At 43.6% G+C, this 19,109-nt stretch overlaps 1 protein-coding gene across 6 annotated transcripts in view; it reads right to left on the reverse strand.

The window, feature by feature from the left end:
• Positions 1–8,653, reverse strand: part of Ints6l (integrator complex subunit 6 like) — a 61,799-nt gene extending 53,146 nt beyond the window's left edge. For 2 of the 6 annotated variants that reach the window (XM_027433348.2, XM_027433345.2), the window contains exons 1-2: positions 319–780; positions 106–183 (exon numbers count right to left, since the gene is read on the reverse strand). In XM_027433348.2, the coding sequence (XP_027289149.1) occupies positions 106–183; positions 319–429 (189 nt within the window). In that variant the 5' untranslated portion in view covers positions 430–780. Of the gene's footprint in view, positions 1–105; positions 184–318; positions 783–8,439 lie in introns of those variants that run through there. The other 4 variants (XM_027433349.2, XM_027433347.2, XM_027433350.2 and 1 more) reach the window with 3 other exon arrangements.
• Between the last annotated feature and the right edge of the window lie 10,456 nt (positions 8,654–19,109).

The following is a 19,109-nucleotide window of genomic DNA, read 5'->3' on the forward strand; positions in this document are numbered from 1 at the left end:
AGGGCGACGCAGGATCACCACGGGCGGAGGCAAAGGGGATCAGCAGCTCAGGCTGGCGGACGTGCTCGCTCTTCCCGCCCGCCGCTCCCCCGCTGGCCTGTTTACCTTGATGCAGTACGGAGGCTCATCGTAGGTGACCAGCATGTACCTGTCTCCGCGGCTGGCCGGGTCGCGGGCTCGCAGCTGCGGGGCGAGGGATGACGGAGGGATCGCGTAGGAAAGGAGGGGAAGCGATACAAACGTTACAGAAGCACCTCAGTCCAACCCCCCCCCCATCCCGCAGGACCGACCCCCAGCTTTCCGCTCCCCTCCTTTTACCTTCAAGAATAACTCCACAGCGCCTTTGGCAATGTCCAAATAGGAGGTGCCTAGGTCAGTGCGCTGGTTCATGGAGGCGGACGTATCTATGAGGAACAGCAGGATGGGCATCTTCCACTACACCTTTGGTTCTGGTCCCCACTCTCCCGGCCCCTTTGCCCTCGCTGCCACGTATGGCTGGCTACCCAAATCCTGAACTCTCGCACAGCCAGGGAGCAAGAGGAAGAAGGGGGAGATAGAACGGGATAGATGGGACCGCTCCTGGCCTCCTCTTTCTGCAGCCCCAACTCCTCTCCCTCCAAGGGAACTTGAAAGTGTGTGTAGGTCTCGGGTCCGTCCCTCTTCCCCTCTTCTGCCACCACTACTGCCTGCCGCTGCTGCCGCTGCCAGGACTACTGCCTAAGCATCCGTCCACGCTCACTAGAGCGCTCGCCCCAGACTGAGAGCCCTCTCTGTTCACTGACACAACTTCTGTCTGCACACCTACCATCAGCACCATGTGACCAGAACCCACGCCATTGGCTGCCAATTATGTTTAATCTGCATATTCATTAGATGACAGGGTAAGGGGAGGGACTTGGGTGCAGCCTAAGAGTTGAAGTTTGAACCCATGCTGGAGGTAAGGGGCGGGAGAGTCATGGACCCTCTGTAAGCTCAGATTCTCCTTTAAAGGATTTGGAAGCTGTTAGGGTAATTTGTTTCGTCGTTTGGATGGATTTTCTTTTGTGCTTCAAAGATAGTGATTCGAAAGGGAAAGAGAATTGAGCAACAGTTGTACAGAAACAGATGTTTAAGCAGGCTGCACAGAAAACATTGAGTCAATCAATCAACCATGCCAATGGCTAAGACCAAAACATTTCAGGAGCAGCAAACTTCTTTCCTGGCCACACTTGCTTGAATTCCTCTAGCTTAGTCCCGCTTCCTGATCAGAGTTTATCTGGCTGTTCAGTTGTATTTGGCATGTAGCTGCTTAAAAAGGATACTATCGCTGAAACACTTGCCCTAAGCTGTCTTGTTGTAAAGACTTTCTCAAGATTTGAAACATTAGCCACCCTGTGATACTCCAACGACTGTTGTGACATTATTTGGGGGGGGAGGGGCCGTTCAAGACAAGGTTTCCCTGTGTAACTTTGGAACCTGTCCTGGACTAGCTCTGGAGACCAGGGTGACCTCAAACTCACAGAGATCCGCCTGCCTCTGCCTCCCAAGTGCTGGGATTAAAGGCCTGCTGCAAATGTTTTCTATATTGCTTGTAGAATCCTATGTATATTTCTCTCTATTTATATACATATGCATGCATGTATATATATCATGTTTTCTGAGAAATAGTATTTCAAAAGTGATTCCATGATAGTTGATGAACCACAGAAAAAAAGTAATGCGAGTAAAAACACTGTGGAAGCAACTGTCCTTGGTCTAGAAGTTTAGCTTTCATTGGCAAAGAACAAGGTGTAAAGGAGGGAATTCGGCTTAGAAGGAATTGTGTGAACAAAAATCAACCAGAGAGCAGGGTGTTGGTGGTGCACGCCTTTAGTCCCAGCACTCGGGAGGCAGAGGCATGAGGATCTCTGTGAGTTCGAGGCCAGCCTGGTCTACAAGAGCTAGTTCCACGACAGCCTCCAAAGCAATACAGAGAAACCCTGTCTCAGAAAAAACAAACAAACAAACCAGAGACCATACTATGCATGACACATTCCAGGCCAATGTATTGGAATATAGAGAATTACCAGGGAAATGAGAGTGGAAAGACATCAAAAGCACCCCATTTTTATTGTTTTAAATATTATTGGAAAGGGGGCTGGAGACATTTCTCATTGTATAGGAATGCTTACTGCTTGCAGATGACCCAAGTTTGGTTCCCAGCACACACATGGAGTGACTCACAACTACCTAGTTGTGAGTCTAGGTCCTGGGAATCCCACACCTTTTTCTGGCCTCCATGGACACCACACGCATGTGCACAAACACACACACACACACACACAGACACACATGCATGTAATTGAAAATAAAAATCAATAATTAAGTATTGCTGAAGAAAGACAGTATCTACATGGGCTAGGGTGCCAATAAAAGTTTATGACCAGTGGATGCCTGTGTGCTAGTTTTTGTATTGCTGTGTAGTTAAGTTATCACAAATTCAGTGGCTTAGCACATACTTAAGTGTTATCTCATGGTCTGTTTTAGCTGTATTCCCTGCTCCATCTCATTGAGCTGTAGTCAGGGTATTGGCCAGGCCACAGTTCATCTGGGAGCTCAACTTGGGAAGAATCAGCTTGGTAAAGCTCAGGAAAGCTTTTGGCAGAATTCATCTCTTTCTGACTACGTATAGAGGCTGAAGGCCACCCATAGATCTGCCTGCTGCTAATGTTCCCTGCCACACAGCCCTCTCCATCACCTGTTCACAATGCAGCTGCTTCTTCAGGGCCAGCAGGGAAAGCTCTCTCTCCAATCTGCTGACATAGAACCTTATATAATGTAACATAATCATGACAATGGCATCTATTACCATTACCAGTGACTAGAAGCAAGTCGCGGGTCCCACCCATACTTAAGGGAAAGATATTCTATAGCATGGGTGCAGATCCTGGGGCCCCTCTGAGACGTCTACCCAACTCTAGGCAAAGAGGGAACATGACCTAGAAAACAGTTTTGCCTAATTTATAATTTTCATTAAAGCTGATTTATAAATAATAAGAAATAATAAACAAGCCACTCTCATCTAGCCAAATAAATGCATTACATTGATTTATCATCTTTTGTTTGGATAAATTATAGTACTATTCATGAGGAGTTTACATTTCATTGTGACATTACTTATTTTGTTTTTTGGAGCCTGTCCTAGAACTAGCTCTGTAGACCAGTCTGTTCTCAAACACAGAGGTCTGCCTGCCTCTGCCTCCCAAGTTCTGGGATTAAAGGTGTGCACCACCAACGGCCATTTTTTTGTTTTGTTTTGTTTTTAGCAAGAGCTATTCCTCAAGTCTTTTCTGTCTATAAGTAGCATCATGTTGATCAGTTCGACCTCGGGCTTGACAGTTTTATTTACTGCCCCCCCCCACGCCATCTCTTTCTCCAACAAAAACTGACACCTGGGGATTCCACTTCTTTGAAAAGAAAAAAATGACTTTATCAAGGTTCTGAAGGTATAGCATTTCCAAAACAAAATGCTCTGTGCTCTGTTTTGTAAATCTAGCTACTGGGTTTGTGATGGCTGCACTTGTATGCAGAAATACACACATACACAGATTTCAAAATAAAAAAGAAGTCTTAAAATATCTTATACTTTTCTTCCAGCTTTGCTTATTGCCTTACTTTTCTAATTAACAAAGAAAGAGTCTCTCTTTAAAATATTACATGATTAGTCTTACCAAAAAAGCCACTGAAGGTGAAAACTGCAGGAAGTTTTCAAAAGTGACTTGCCAACATTAGCAAAGCACAAATAGCGTCAGTCACACAATTCTCCAGCAGTTGAGGGCATGCAGGTCCTGCAGGGTAGACAGTCTTCCCTGGAAGGCAAACTCTTTATAATGTATTTGTTTTCCTTCAAACAAGACAGGTTATTTATTCTTTTGGCATAAGGTCAAATGTAACTGTAGTGATGTAAACCTAAAAATCTGAAAAATGTCCACATCTCATTATGAAATGCACAAGTGGGAATATCTAAAAAGCAGTAACTTAGTGGAGTTATATACTTGTCAGATTAAGTGAAAACCCCAACTGGCTTTCTCAGTATGACCTCTATTATGGTATTCTGTGTAGATCTCTGTACCACACATCAATACTATGACCCAAGAGGTCTTTCTGCAGTTTTGTCTGCTGCAGACCATCCACTCCTGTGATGCAGTTTAAGTGCCTTGGATCAACTTGTCCCTCCTACTAGAGTGTAAACTTCTTGAGAACATGCAAAGCCTATGACTGATGCCTGGTACAAAGTACTTGCTCAATAAATGCTTGTTAAAAGAAATTATCAAACTCATCAAGGTATCACCGGGCAGTGGTGGTGCACGCCTTTAATCCCAGCACTTGGGAGGCAGAGGCAGGAGGATCTCTGTGAGTTCAAGGCCAACCTGGTCTACGGAGCGAGTGCCAGGATAGGCTCCAAAGCTAAGCAGAGAAAGTCTGTCTCAAAACAAAACAAAACAAAACAAAACAAAACAAATTCATCATGGTATTCATTCTTTCATTGTCTTCTCAAGTAGTATTATGTTGCATATCCTTTCCTAGAGCTATCCAGCCCTGTATCATTGTCCCCTCCCCACCCGAGGAAGGTGTCCTTTTGGATCTAGGACCTTTTGGATTTGGGCCCCAGTAGGCCTCTACACACCAAACCCTTCGATTGTAACCTTGGTAGCTTGCCTCATGTCCCTTACATAGTTATTTTGAGGGTCCTTCAGCACACTATTTATCTCCCTCTGTCAAATCTTTCCAATTATTCCCCAGTTTTAGGTTTGTTTGAACTGGCAGACTTGTGGCAAGTGAATGAATGCTTTTCAGTGTGACTCCATGAACTGCATTGTCCATCCACGCTTTTCAGGCTTCCCACGTTCTTTGAACTTCTTAGCCCTTAAAAATCATTTCCTTGCTGGGTGTTGGTAGCACATGCCTTTAATTCCAGCACTCGGGAGGCAGAGGCAGGTGCATCTCTGTGAGTTCCAGGCCAGCCTGGTCTCCAGAGCGAGTGCCAGGACAGGCTCCAAAGCTACACAGAGAAACCCTGTCTCGAAAAACCAAAAAAATAAAAAAAATCATTTCCTCTTCCCTCAATCTCCATTCGTTATCAGCTTTTTATTAACTGACAGCTCTAAATTATTTCACTCCCTCCCCTAACTTAATATTGCTTGTTCTCTTTACCCAAATGCTAGCAGGCTTTGTGCCACGCTTACGTTTTATGCGCTTGGCCCTACTGTGCTTTCTGCCACATAGAAGTGATTGCTTTGTTCCAGTATAAGCCTATTTCACTTTTCACTTTCCAAAGATTCCATCCTCTTGCCATGAAACATGCCCTAGTCATCACATACTGAGAAGATCTGACTTCATGTCTCTTAAGTCTGCTTTTCATGGGTCAGGGAGGAATAAAGTCTCCTAGCATGCTTCCTCCATACCCTCACATTCCATAAGCCCATACTGTCTGGATTCTTTCTCCAGCACGCCATGGAAACTGCTTATAGATGTCCTCAGTGAACAAGCCCGATGGGCTGTCCTGCATTCTTCCATTGCTTGCATTACTGAGCCCCCCCACCCTATCCACCTGCCTCATGAACATATTTTTGGTTGCACTAGTGAGTAAATGTAGTAGTAAATGCTAGAACGGTACTATACTGTTGAGATCTACCCTGGCCCATCGCCTGCCATTTCTTCTAGTGTCATCCTATGCTATGGACTAAGTTTTGTTTTTTTTCACCATGGCTGACATGTAAACATAATGTGTCTCACTTATTCTATCCTCCGTGTTTTTTTCTTCCCAGTGCCCCTACACAGAACTGTGCCATTTCTACAATCTTTATTCACTTAATAATTCTTTCCGTGTTATATTTAAAATTTCTCGGGTGGGCCTTGTATATGAAAGGCAATGGAGGAACTGTAACTATAAGATTTTCAAGTTATTATTCTAACTTTGCAATAAACCACCATGTGACTTTGGTCATGTTGTCTGACCTTGCTCTGTTCCAGCTTCCTCATCTATATGATGCTAATGATAATAGAGCATCACATGCATGTTAAGAAGATAATATCAACTCATATTTATAAAAGGGTTTATAGCTGGATCTAATGGCCCAGCTCTGTAATCCCAGCTACTTGGGAATCTGAGGTAGATGATCACAAGGCCTTATAGGTCTACAGAAAGAATTTAAGGTCTGCTGGGTGACTTAATGAGAGCCTTTTTCAAAAATAAGTAAGCACAAAATGGGCTGGGAATATAGTTCAATAATCAAGAACTACCATGCAGTAGGCACTGGGTTCAGTTGCCAGTACTGGAAAAGTAATAAAAAGTTTATGCTATGTACAGATTCAATAAAAGTAAGAATAGATATAGCCTGTGTTCTTATAAAGCTTACATTCTTGTGGAGGAAACAGGAAAAAAAAGGGCAGGTGCACTATTATAGCAAGTGCTGTAAGGGAAGAAGTACAAAGTGTTCGAGAAGCACTGAGGAGGAGCCTATGTTCTAGAAGTGGCAGGGGGGAGCAGAGGTTTCCTGAAGAATCTGACTTCGAAGCAGTCAATAGCGTGAGCATAGCCTGTGAAGGAAGGCTGCTGGAGGCAGAGGAGGGAAGGATAGAATTCCAGGCAGAGAAAGGGAAGAGGACTAAGACGGTGAGAGAGGTTCAAATAGACCCCTATGCAAACATGAAAGCTCTGTGTGGCTGCAGAATAGCGGAGCCTGGGTTAAGGGAGCAGGACAGGGAGAAAGGAGGTAGAAATGAACTTGGTAAAATGAGCAAGACCTGGGGGAGGTAGGGCCTAGCTGGCCCGGTTAGGAGTTGCTTGCTGTCCTGGAGGCATGAAGGAACTACTGAAGAATGATGAATGCATGTGGTTTGGTAATACCATTATATTTGCAGCATGGTGAATGAGCTGTGTGGGAACAGAAGTGGAATCCAGAAGACGTGAGCAGTCTACTTCTGTAATATAGGTGCCATAAATTTGTGACTAAGGATTAGAAAGAAGTGAGTAGGAGCCAGGTACACTGAAGCAGGAGAATATAAAATCTTAACTTTGGACTGAACATGGGTGTGGAAAAAAAAACTAGAATAAAGGACAACCAGTATTTTGCCTTGGGCAATAGAAAAAAGGAAATGGGCTAAAGTGGGGAATAAGACAATTAAATGCATAGGAGAATGGATTTATTCAACAAATATTTATTTTGCAGCATCTACATGCCCAGCATTGGGGTATTTATTTTATGTGAATGTGTGTTTTGCCTGCATGTATGTTTGCACCATGTGACTGCCTGGTGCCCAAGAAGAGAGCATTGGATCCTCTAGGAACTAGAGTTACAGACAGTTGTAAGCTGTTATGGAGGTGCTGACAACTGGAACCAAGTCCTCTGAAAGAGCATCAAGTGCTCTTCACAACTGAGCAGTCTCTCCAGGGCCTCCTCTCCTGGATTGTTTTACAAATTATATATGCATCAGCAGATAAGAGTGGTCAAAGCTCCTTCCTTTGGTGCCAGACAGTATAAAACAAGGAGATATCTAGTTTCTTAGATGGAGCTAAAACTATAGGAAGTTGACTGATATAGAGAGAGCTAGTCTGTGTAAGGGGGGGTTCAAGGTGAGTTTGAGTCATCTGCTGGCCACTTAAGTAGAAATAAACAAGAAACAGAATAGTAAAGTCTAAAACTAAGCTTCAGACAATGAATAAACTGCCCAGAGGAATCAAACTGATGGCAAGTGCTTCATTTCCTAAGCATAACCAAGACAATGCACTTGCCCTCTGTGTGTTTTAGCTCAGTTCCATAGTCCTGTAAGATAAGAGCTAGTCTTCCTCTTAGGTAAACATGAGGAGACTTGAGGCCCCTAAGCTGATTAGCAAGCTGCCTCTCAGAACACAAGCATCCCTTCTCTTTAATAATAGCAATAGGACAAATATCTGAGAGAGCCAAGATACATCCAAAGAAGCTCAATAGAGGAGTCCAGGAAAGCCAGGGTAGCAGGCCACCTGGAGCTGTGGGACACTGTGGGACCTGGCATTGTTGTAATTTACCTATAGACACCTGTCCATCTACTTGTGCTCCTAGGACCCCATTTTCTGAAATCCAATGGAAAGAGGGCTGGTGAGGGCCTTGGGAAACCCAGAAATTTGAAGTAAGAGCCAGGCATTTGCTGATCAAGGGCATTTGAGAGCCCATGACAAAGCCTAGCATAATCCTTTTTTAGCTGCTCCCTTCTGCCTGGGGCCCAGGCATGGCAAGCCGTATGGACATTTATAGACTTGATTGCTCTAAGATGTGGCATAGGCTAAAATTAAAAATAGCTGGTGATGAAACTTGGCCCAGTGCAGTCCCGACACAAGCTTCCCGGCGGGTTCTGCCACTTGGGTAACTTCCTGTCACAAGTATGGTGTAGGAGCCTCTGGGCAAAACCCTTGAAATCTCCATCTTGCTTCTTCCTACTTACTGTGATATTGTCCTTCTAGCTCACACGCAGAGGCAGCAGCAGCATGCGCCCTGTGGTCTGTAGTGGCAGGAACACAGGAGGCAAAAGAATCCTACTCTGTGGATGATGGCACCAGGGTGCACCTGATGATAGTTTAAGTACCTTGGCCGGGAGGCCTATCACAGACAGCTTTGGTCTTTCCTGCTTCCAGAAACTCAGAACTTCCTCTCAGCTTTTTCTTTCCCGAGTGCACAGGGCTATCAAATCCTGCCAGATGTTTGCCTTTTAGATATTTTTCAAATTCATCGACTTCTGTCACTCCTCCCCCACCCTCCGCTTTAGTCAGCCTCTGTTGTATGATGTTTCCTGGGGGGATATGAGCAAAAGTCTACTCACCCCAGATAAGGTTCTGACAACAGACCAAAGAAATGAGCCCACCCAAGCCTTAGTGAACCAGTGGGTTTATCGGGTTACTTACAGAAGTATGAGTGAAGAGTCACTTAAAGGAACAAGAGACCCCAAAAGGCCGCCTTAGCATGGCTAACCACCTGAGAAAGCTGCACCCTTGGAGTGTCCTGTGTTGGGTAGCAATATACTCATCGTGAAATATTCCCTCCTGGTGGGAGTTTTAAGACTGACAAGAGGCTGGTGAGACTTGGGTACCATGCATTTTTGAGATTCACAAAGCACCCCTACCCAAACTTTTACAAGTACCAGTGCTTGCTGGCAAAGGAGCATCATCTGTCCTCTGATTTCTGAGCAGCTGATCTCTGACCAGCTGAGCTGTGTGCAAGTCACGCAGAGAGCTCTAAGAATGTCACTCACACTGGGGTAGGCTTTTTTGGTGATGCAGCTGCCTTTGTGTCCACACTCCTATAAGGAACCCTAGTAAATTCACTGGTTCGCTATGTTCGATTTGGGTGAAGTTGTTTCTCTGGTCTGTCATTGGTACCCTGTCAGGGGTAAATATATGTTTGTTCACATCTCCCCATAAAAAAGACATACAGCAGCTTTGCATTGCTGCGACAAACTACATGAAAGAAATCCACTTAAAGGAGGAAACATTAATTTGGTTAATGGTTACAGAAGTGTCAGTCTGTGGTCCACTTGGTTTTAAGCCTGTGGAGGCAGTACATGATGCTGGAGGAGGTAGCAAAGGAACAGCTCATCTCATGATGGGCAGGAAGTGGGGGCAAGGGTGTTATAACCAAGTTCTTCCCCGAAGGCTAAGCTACGAATTCATAGATGAATTCATTCACTCATGATGTGACCACCGTCCAAAGGCCCCATCTCTGACTGAACACTATTTAGCCCAGAAAAGCTGGCACACCATTGCTTTTCTCTTTAAGTTCTGGGGGAAAATTACTGGTGTGAAAAGTTCTTAACAAACTCTTACACTAAACCATTTCCACTAATCAGAGAGGAAAGGTTTTGCTTCATTTAATCATTCTTTTCTCTTCCTCATGGCTGCTTCTAAAAAGCAACGGCTCTGACCCCCTGTTATGTTAAAGTACATGTTAAAGTAATTTAAATGTAATGAGAACCCCCTGTTATGTTAAAGTACTTTAAATGTAACAAGAACAGAATTGTGACTTAGAAGCCAGTTTGGCACAAGTCACTTACTCTGTCTCTAACGTAGGCTCTTTTTGTTTTCTCTGCTGTCACTTGGAAATAGACGTGCTCTTGGCAGTGGAGCTTGTTGTCTTTACACGGCCACACAGGAAGTCACTTACTCAGTGTTCAGTTCATCAGATATTTGTTTAGGACTGCTTTCCTTGGCATTTGCTACATGCTTGGGGTAAAAAAAGACAAACAGGACGTGATTCCTGTCTTAGTGAGCTACTATGCCACTCAAGAAGGCTCAGCAGATCATTTTCCATACCCAACGGTACATGTTGGGAGGGGCACAGACATAGATAGTGAGGGAGGGCGTATAAAGGCACAGCTTAGCTGACCATTTTTGGGCAAAGCCTCCAAAGAGGTGGTACCTGAACTTGGCCTGAGACAAAGAAGAATCAGGAACAGACCAAAGAGATAAATATCTGTCAAGATAAAGCAATAGGACGAGGAGTCAAGGCCTGAGGCTTTGAAACTGTGGCCTTTCCTTTCCTAACCAGTGTGCCCATCCTCCCACAGCTGCTGGGATTGTGGCCTGAATCCCCTTCTCTAGAAAATTGCTTGGAGGACTGGTAACTGCTTTGGTTGGAGATCACTAAGCATCACTGCTTCAGCAGGCTGCCACATTCTCCCACCCTACCTGAAGGCAATGCCTGCCTGGAATGGCCCTGTTGCTTTGTGGTGTTAATCTGCTTTGGACTTTCAGGCTGACACCTACATTCTTGCTCAGCTCTCTTGCCTGCCCTATTCTGTCCCATTTACCCCCCTCTTCCTGTAGGTTCTTCTGTAACAAATTATACAAACCCAAATCCCTAACATGAACCCTGCTTGTTGAGAAGCTGCCCTGGTGTGTTTAATAGACTTCTGCACACTTAACATACCTTGAAATCAAGATGCGTCAAAGACTAGACGGGAGGTTAAATCCAGGAATCAGGCAAAAGCCAGAGTATAGAAACCCTGGCCCTAGATGTCCTACAAACAAAGAATGGATAAAGAAAAGGTGGTACATTTACACAACGGAGTAGTACTCGGCTGTTAAAAACAATGACATCCGGAAATTTGCAGGCAAATGGATGGAATTAGAAAAAAATCGTCCTGAGTGAGGTAACCCAGACCCAGCAAGAACCGTACACTCAAAGAGGTCAGGTAAAGAGGAGGGCTCTAGGGGAGACACATGGACCTCCCTGGGAGGGGAAATAAAATAGATTTTGTGGGTGGGCTGTGGGCAGCTGGGGATAGGAGAGGGAGAGGTCAGATGCGGGAGCTGAGAGAAAGAGTGTAGGGAGAGACAGCTGGAATTGGGGGTGTGGGGGTGTGGGAATCTAGAGCAGTGAAAAGGTTCTGGAATCTTTGAAGGTGATCTAATGAGGACTCCTAGGAATGGAGGATATGCAATCTGAACTGGCACTATTTTGTAGCCAGGCAAGCCTTCCAGTGGACAGACTGGGTTGCACTCAGTTGATTTGTTGGCTGAAGGGTCCCATGGAGATCACTAAGCCCACGCTGATGCTAGGACAGAGGATCACTTTCTGAAAACTGACAGCGGAAGCCCCATTGCTGACGACAGCATCCACACAGCTCATTGAACATGGGAGGTTGAGCTGGTGCCTGCATGGAGCCTTCACCCTATAGTCTAGTCTCTGGTGTAAGAAGACACTCACTCTGCAGCCTTTGGAAAGAGAAACCTGGATAGCAACCCAGCCACAAAACCCTCGACCTGGGGCAATGGTGGCACAGAACTTGTGGGAGTGGCCAACCAATGTTTGGTCTAACTTGAGGCCCAGTCCTTGAGAGAGCCCAATACTCTACACTGCCTGGATGGCCAGGTGTGGGAGATTGGGCAGCCCAGAGATCTAGTCCTAGGGTAAAACCAAACACGACTGGCAAAAAAGTCAATGAAATAATTCCTGATGATATTCTGCTATACTCATAGATCAGAGCCTTGTCCAGTTATCAGAGCGACTTCCTCTGGCAGCAAATTGGAGTGGGTGCAGAGACCCGCAGCCAGACACTATGTAGAGAAAGAGTCTTAATCAGGTCTCTATCAGGTCCCTCCCCTCAGAGATTGGGGAAGCCCGTGAAGGAGGGTGAGGAAAGAGTAGGAGTCAGAGGGGATGGAGGACACCAGGAGAACAGGGCCCACTGAATCAACTATGCTGAGGTCACATTGACTAACAGAGACTGAAGAGATAAGCATGGGGCTTGCATGGGTCTGCACGAGGTCTTTTGTGTACATGTTACAGCTGTTAGCTTGGTGTTTTGTGGCCAGCCTGGTCTTAAACCTTTTTCATTATTTGTTTCTTTGTTTGTTTGTTTGTTTTTTGAGACAGGGTTTCTCTGTGGCTTTGGAGGCTGTTCTGGAACTAGCTCTTGTAGACCAGGGTGTTCTCAAAGTCACATATCAACCTGCCTCTGCCTCGCGAGTGCTGGGGATTAAAGGCATGCTCCACCACCACCCAGCTTACCTTTTGAGTCTTTTAAAGTTTCCTATTTAAAAACAAACTGAGTCTTTAAAAGGCTAGAGCATCCATTTTGAAATCACGCCCCTCACTATTCCTGATTCTGAGAGATTATCCTAGGACTGTAAGAGCCACTGCCATCTTAATCAGAGTAGCTGCCCTATTCACAAGCAACCCTTAATATCAGGCTTATTGACATTCGATAAGTCAGGCCTTCTCGAAGAACGAGAGAGTCATTATACTCCCAGCTAAGATTCCAATCACCTGTTCCTACACCTCCCTCCTAGAGTAATTCTGGTCAAGCTATTCAGGAGGTTCTAGGGAGTGTAATGTGGAAGGTTAACTGAAGGGAAAGCGCCATCTACATGGCCATGGGGAAATTGTCACCTATGGTGGGGTGAGACTCAATGTGGCTGTTTAGGAGGTCATCCACATTCTGTAAGTAAATTCAGTGAACACAGTGCTTCACCAAGATAGATCTAGATGGAACTATTAGTTTGGTCTCTATCTGAGGTGAGTTGGTAGAGATTGGCTTACATTTTCCCTGAGTGAAGTTAATATAAAAACTTCCCCACCCTTCAATATGAAGCCCCCATTATCTTCACTGACTTATTCATTTATGTTAAAGCCTTGAAAATGTTATATAGCTATGTCCTGAGAATTTAAACATTTCCTTCTGGAAGGAGGCAGAAAATAAAGTAGTAAACCTCAGGAAGTTTCTGAAGCTTACAAGATTCACAGGAGGCTCCAAAATTCTTTTGATGTTTTATTTTATTTTTAAATTAGAAACAAGCTTTTTTTTTTACATGTTCCCTCTCCCTCCCCTCCTCCCATGATTCCTACCCTCTATCCCAACCCCTTTCTGCTCCCCAGGGAGGGTAAGGCCTTCTATGGGGGAATCTACAAAGTCTGTCATACCATTTGGAGCAGAGCCTAGGCCCTACCCCCATGTGTCTAGGCTAAGAGAGCATCCCTCTATGTGGAGAGGGCTCACAAAGTCCGTTCGTGTACTAGGGGTAAATACCAGTGTCCCCATAGATTGTCCAGACCTCCAAACTGACATCCTCATTCAGGGGGTCTGGAACTGTCCTATGCTGGTTTCCCAGCTATCAGTCTGGGATTCATGAGCTCCCCCTTGTTCAGGTCAGCTGTTTCTGTGGGTTTCTCCAGCCTGGTCTTGACCCCTTTGCTCATCACTCCTCCCTCTCTGCAACTGGATTCCAGAGTTCAGTTCAGTGTTTAGCTGTGGGTCTCTGCTTCTGCTTCCATCAGCTACTGGATGAAGGCTCTAGGATAGCATATAAGGTAGTTAAAACAGCTGATGAACACCTTCTTTTGATGTTTCTATATCAAATTTGTTGTAGTGACAGTGTCTGAACCTCTCTTCCCATATTTAAGCCCAAACAAGTTACCATTAATTATTTTTAATTTTTCAAAGCTAAAGGCAAAGTAGCCACATTATTATTTTATTTTGTATTTATTTAATGAGTGCAGCTGAACAGCTTGCATAAGTTTATGGGCTACTTGCATTTCATTTCCTGTAAAGTAACCCTATCCTTTATTCACTTTCCCATTGAAGCTTGAATTTAAAAAAATATTTTCCATGAGCTTGTTATACAGTGACACTATTGTTCCTGCCATCTGTTATAACTATATAATCCAATTTATTAATACATGTTTTAACTTTGTTTATAATACCAGCAACAATTTTTAATTTTTTTCCCATTAAATTTGGTTTTCATATTCATTATGGTTTCTGAATTTCTTGTCAGGAGTTAAAAGCTGTTCCTAATCAGGTGTCATAAATGCATTAAGTATTTTCTCTTACTGCATTCATAGTTTTCTAATGTTTATATCTGTATTTCAATGGCAGAAAACATGGAAAGAAAGTGGATTACTACTTATGTCTTTCAAAAGAAAGCATGCTATAAACTATACTTTATATATTAAAAGGCAGTGTCATTTAGTCATTAGGGAAAATAGGGCTTTAAAGCACTGAGATAAAAAGTGTTCACCATTTTATGTGAAGAGAGAGAAGAGACACTTGGTTCAATTTTTGTGCATCTGTATAATAACATGTGTGAAAATGCATATTCCATAGTGTCAACAGATGTTAATATTGGATAAGCCTAAGAAAACGATTTAAATGTCAGGAATGTGCTCTACGTGGATAAAGGAAAAAAGAATAAAATGGGGCAAACAATGAGACAGCACCTGCACTTCACACAAATCCACGTCTGCTAACCACAAGGAGCCAACTATGGAGACATGACCAGATTTAACAGCAAAGACTGTTACTGTAACTATTAGGTGAGTATGGCTGTTTCAGACATTTAATTCCAGCACTGAGGAGACAGAAGCAGGAGGATCATCACAAAGTTCCAGACCATCTTGGTCTGCATTGCAAGTTCCAGACCAGACAGGGCTATAGTGGGAGGCCTTGTCTCAAACCAGACAAACAAAACCCTCACAACACAAAGCATAAAAACCAAATAGGCAGACTTTCCTTGCTGTTTAAAGCAGATCAAACATGTAAACAATTAATCACTGCTTGACAAACACAGTAAATGAAAATTCTGATTAAACTGTGTTCTAATAAGTCACCAAAACATTTCAGGAAATAAGGTTCATTTTATTTTATTTTATGAGCACACAGAGAATTAGGTTTCATGATGGCATTTTTCAAATAAAACTTAATTTAGGTGTTTTGCTTCCCCATCTTTCACCACCCTTCACTCTCTCTTGTGTCCTCCCTCCCAATAAAATTTCTACTTTCATGTCACATGTCCCTTGTGCCCTTCTCCCTCTCCCTGTCACTTCTTATTCCCCTTGCATGGCCTCCATCTAGTATCATAATCTATACCCTCTTGCATACCCCTTATTGACATAGACAGAAACACTGGAAGTTAGGGTATACCCATTTTCCAACACAGTACCGAAGGTGCCTAAGAAGCTCCATCCTGCGGTGAGGGGCTAATGACCGTTAATGGTTGCTGGAGGAGAGGATGCCACTTTCTCTAATGTAGCCACCAAGAGGGGGACTAGGGGAGAAGAAGGATTTCATAGGGAAAAGAAGGGCCTAGCAGAGGGTAATGGGGTGAATATAATCACAATACCACAGTGTGCATAAGTATGCAATAGTCAAGAACGAAAATAAAATTGACATCTGCCTATGAGAGAGAATATGGGATTTTTGACTTTGTGAGACTGGGTCATCTCACTCAACACTTTCCAGATCCATCCATTTTCCTGCAAATTTCATAATCTTATTTTGTCTTTATGGCTGTATAAAATCTCATTGTGTACGTATGCCACATTTTCATTAGCCTTTCTTCTATTGATGGGCTACTTGGCCATTTCTACTCCCTTGCAATTGTGAGTAATGCAGCAATAAACATGGACATGCAAGTATTTCTGTGGCAGAACAGAGTCCTTTGAGTATATGCCCAGGAGTGATATAGCTGAGTCATATGATAGTTCTGTTTTTAATTTGTTGAGGAGTCTCCATAGTGGGGAAAGCATATTTTTTTAATACAACAGAGAAAAGCTTTAGTTGTTTCTTATCACCCAAGGCTGTTTTCTACATTTCTTGACTCTCATAGTCACTTCAGGTAATGCTACAAGAGCATGCAGCAGACACAATTATACTGCCAGTTACTAGACTGGGTTGGATATTACCCGCTGAGGGTTTTTATTGACATAGAACACACAGACCATAAAAATCCATCCTTTTAATTTTTTTAAATTGCTTTGCAGTTCCAGGGATTAAATCCAGGGCCTTGGGCGCACAAGGCAAACAGCACCACTGCACTCAGCCCTGAAATCCATCCATTTTAAAGACTACAATCCTGTTGTATATGGTGTATTTATAAGGTATTATCCAATCATCACTGTCTCTAATTACAGAACATTTCATCCCCCACACTTCATCAGCTATAACCACTAGTTCTGATTAGAGTCACATAATATGGAGCCTTTTGTGATTGGTTTCATTCACTTTACCAACTGTTGTCTTTTTTGTTTGTTTTTCTTTTTCAAGACAGTTTCTCTGTGTAGCCCTGGCTGTCCTGGAACTCACTCTGTAGACCAGGGATACGAATTCACATGTAGTGATATCTTGTTTATATTCTAGCAAACAAAGTTGCCTGCAGATCAGAGGGCAGAATTAGCCACTGGTCAACCATAGAGGTCTGGAGGTCTGTACAGACAGACAGGAAGTGAGATGGCTGGGTGGAGAGAGGAATTGATGAGGCCAGAGGAGCCAGGAGCTTAGTCTCTTTTTGGCTGGGAAGTTGAGTAGGTAAGGTGGCTGTGGTTTTTGCTCCTTCGTCTCTCTGAAATCTCAGCAATTTCCCTTATATCTGACTCTGGACTTTTATTACTAAGACCTATTACAACTCTTGCAACAGAGATCCACCTGCCTCTGCCTCCTGAGTGTTGGGATTAAAGGTGTGTCCCACCTTGCCTAGCCTGAGTATTTAATTCCTTTTTATGCATGAATATCATTTCATTGCATGAATATAACAAATTGAGCATTAATTCACTGGTCCATATGTATGTTTAAGTTGTTTTCATTTTAGGATATTCTGAATGATGCTACAGTGAATATTCTTGTCTAGGAAAAGTCTTTTGTTGTTTTGTTTTTCAAGACAGGGTTTCTCTGTGGCTTTGGAGGCTGTCTTGGAACTAGCTCTTATAGACCAGACTGGTCAGAAAATTTTTTTTTCAACTTTGCAACATACATTTACCACCACTCTCTGCACTCAATAATTAAACATTTTTAATTAATTTTTATTTCAGGCGTATGGATATTTGGCCTGCATGTGTATCTATGTACCACATGTGTACCTAATGTCCTCAGAGACCAGAAAAGGCTTCCAGATTCCCTAGGAACTCGTTCCAGGGGATTGCCATGTGAATGTTGTGAACTGGACCTGAACCTGCATCCTCTGCAAGAGCAGCAAGTGCTCCTAAGCTCAGCCATCTCTCCATTGACCGCCTCCACTGACTTTATATCTCCTCAGGAAAATAGGTCACTATTGAGCATTTACAGCTTCCTGGAGAAACCTTCATTTTTCAGTCACAGCCCTAAGAGGTTTTTGTCCCACAGTCTGACAAAACCTTTTGAAATGACCTCTGGGGAAACTTTTGAAACTACTGAATATTCTAATAGGCTAATAGAAACAAAACATCTGGAGAATACGGACTGGGTAGCACTTTTTTTTCATTCTGTTGGTCACTTAAACTCAGCTGGTAATTCTAATGACTCAGTTCAAAATAATTGGGTAGCTATCTCAATGCAGTGGTCTTAAAATTGTAATAGTGAACCAGTGACATTGGCTAAGACATGGGTAGAAATGGAGATTTCCCAAACTCTTCCCATATCTACCCCATCACATCATCTTAAGGATGAACCCAGAAATATATGTTACCAATTTAAATTTGAGAACTAATACATATAACAATTATAGTGTGTGTGTGTGTGTGTGTGTGTGTGTGTGTGTGTGTGTGTGTGTGTGTGTGCAAGCTTGCAGGCATAGAGGTCAGAGAACAACTGAATGTGTGAGGGTCAAAGGAAGCCAGTTCTCTCCTGTCACCTTGTGGGATCCTGTAACACGAATAAATAAATGACCCAGAGCAGAACCCAGATATTGGGGTTCAAACTTAAAGCTGAATATCAGAAAAGCAAAGCACATGGCCACTAGCTTCTTACCTCTACCTCAGGCTGAATGGGTTGATCCTGTCTCCAGAAACTCTCACCAAACCTCAGACTCTTGCATCTCCTCAGCTTGGCTGGAGAATGAATACCTCCTACTGACTACTTGCTTCTGTCATACATACTTCTTAATGTTGGGATTAAAGGTGTGAGCTATAATTCTCTTTTAGACTCATTCAATCTTGTGTAGATCTGGTGTCCTTGGACTCACAGAGATCCATCCATCTACCTTTTAATCCTGAGTCCTAGGATGAAAAGTGTGTACCACCACCTGCTAGCTTCTGGCTGCTGGGATTAAAGGTGTGTATCACCTACCAGACATAAAGCAAAAGATACCCAGCCTATAATCCACAACCCCAGAGAAGCTTGAACCCTCTTCCAGAAGCAGATGGAAGTAGATGCAGAAATCCACAACTAACCAATGGGCCAAGACCCTGGAGTACTTGAGCTAATGAGAGATCACTGACTCAGGTCTGACAAATGGGGAACCCGCATAAGACCAAACTAGACTCCTTTAATATATGTGACAATGGTGTAGCTGAGACAATATATGAGGCCACTGGCAGTGGGTCCCAGATCTAACTCTATGCACAAAGTTAGTGAAGCCCATTCTATTTGGAGAGATACCTTGCCCAGCCTAAGCACAGGGATGGGGGGGGTGGAGAGGTGCCTTGGTCTTGCCTCAGCAAGATGATGGGGAAGACATTAAAAACTTCCTATGGAAGGCCTTAACTTTTCTGAGGAGCAGGTGGGAGGGAAGTGGGGGGAGCAGGAGGAGAGGAGGGAGGGGGAACTGGGATTGGAATGTAAAACATAAATTAATTTTAAAAAGGTGTTGGTGGCACACGCTTTTAATCCCCGCACTTCGGAGGCAGAGGCAGGTGGATCTCCATGAGTCC

Source organism: Cricetulus griseus, chromosome X (assembly GCF_003668045.3).
Source record: "Cricetulus griseus strain 17A/GY chromosome X, alternate assembly CriGri-PICRH-1.0, whole genome shotgun sequence".
Taxonomy (NCBI): domain Eukaryota; kingdom Metazoa; phylum Chordata; class Mammalia; order Rodentia; family Cricetidae; genus Cricetulus; species Cricetulus griseus.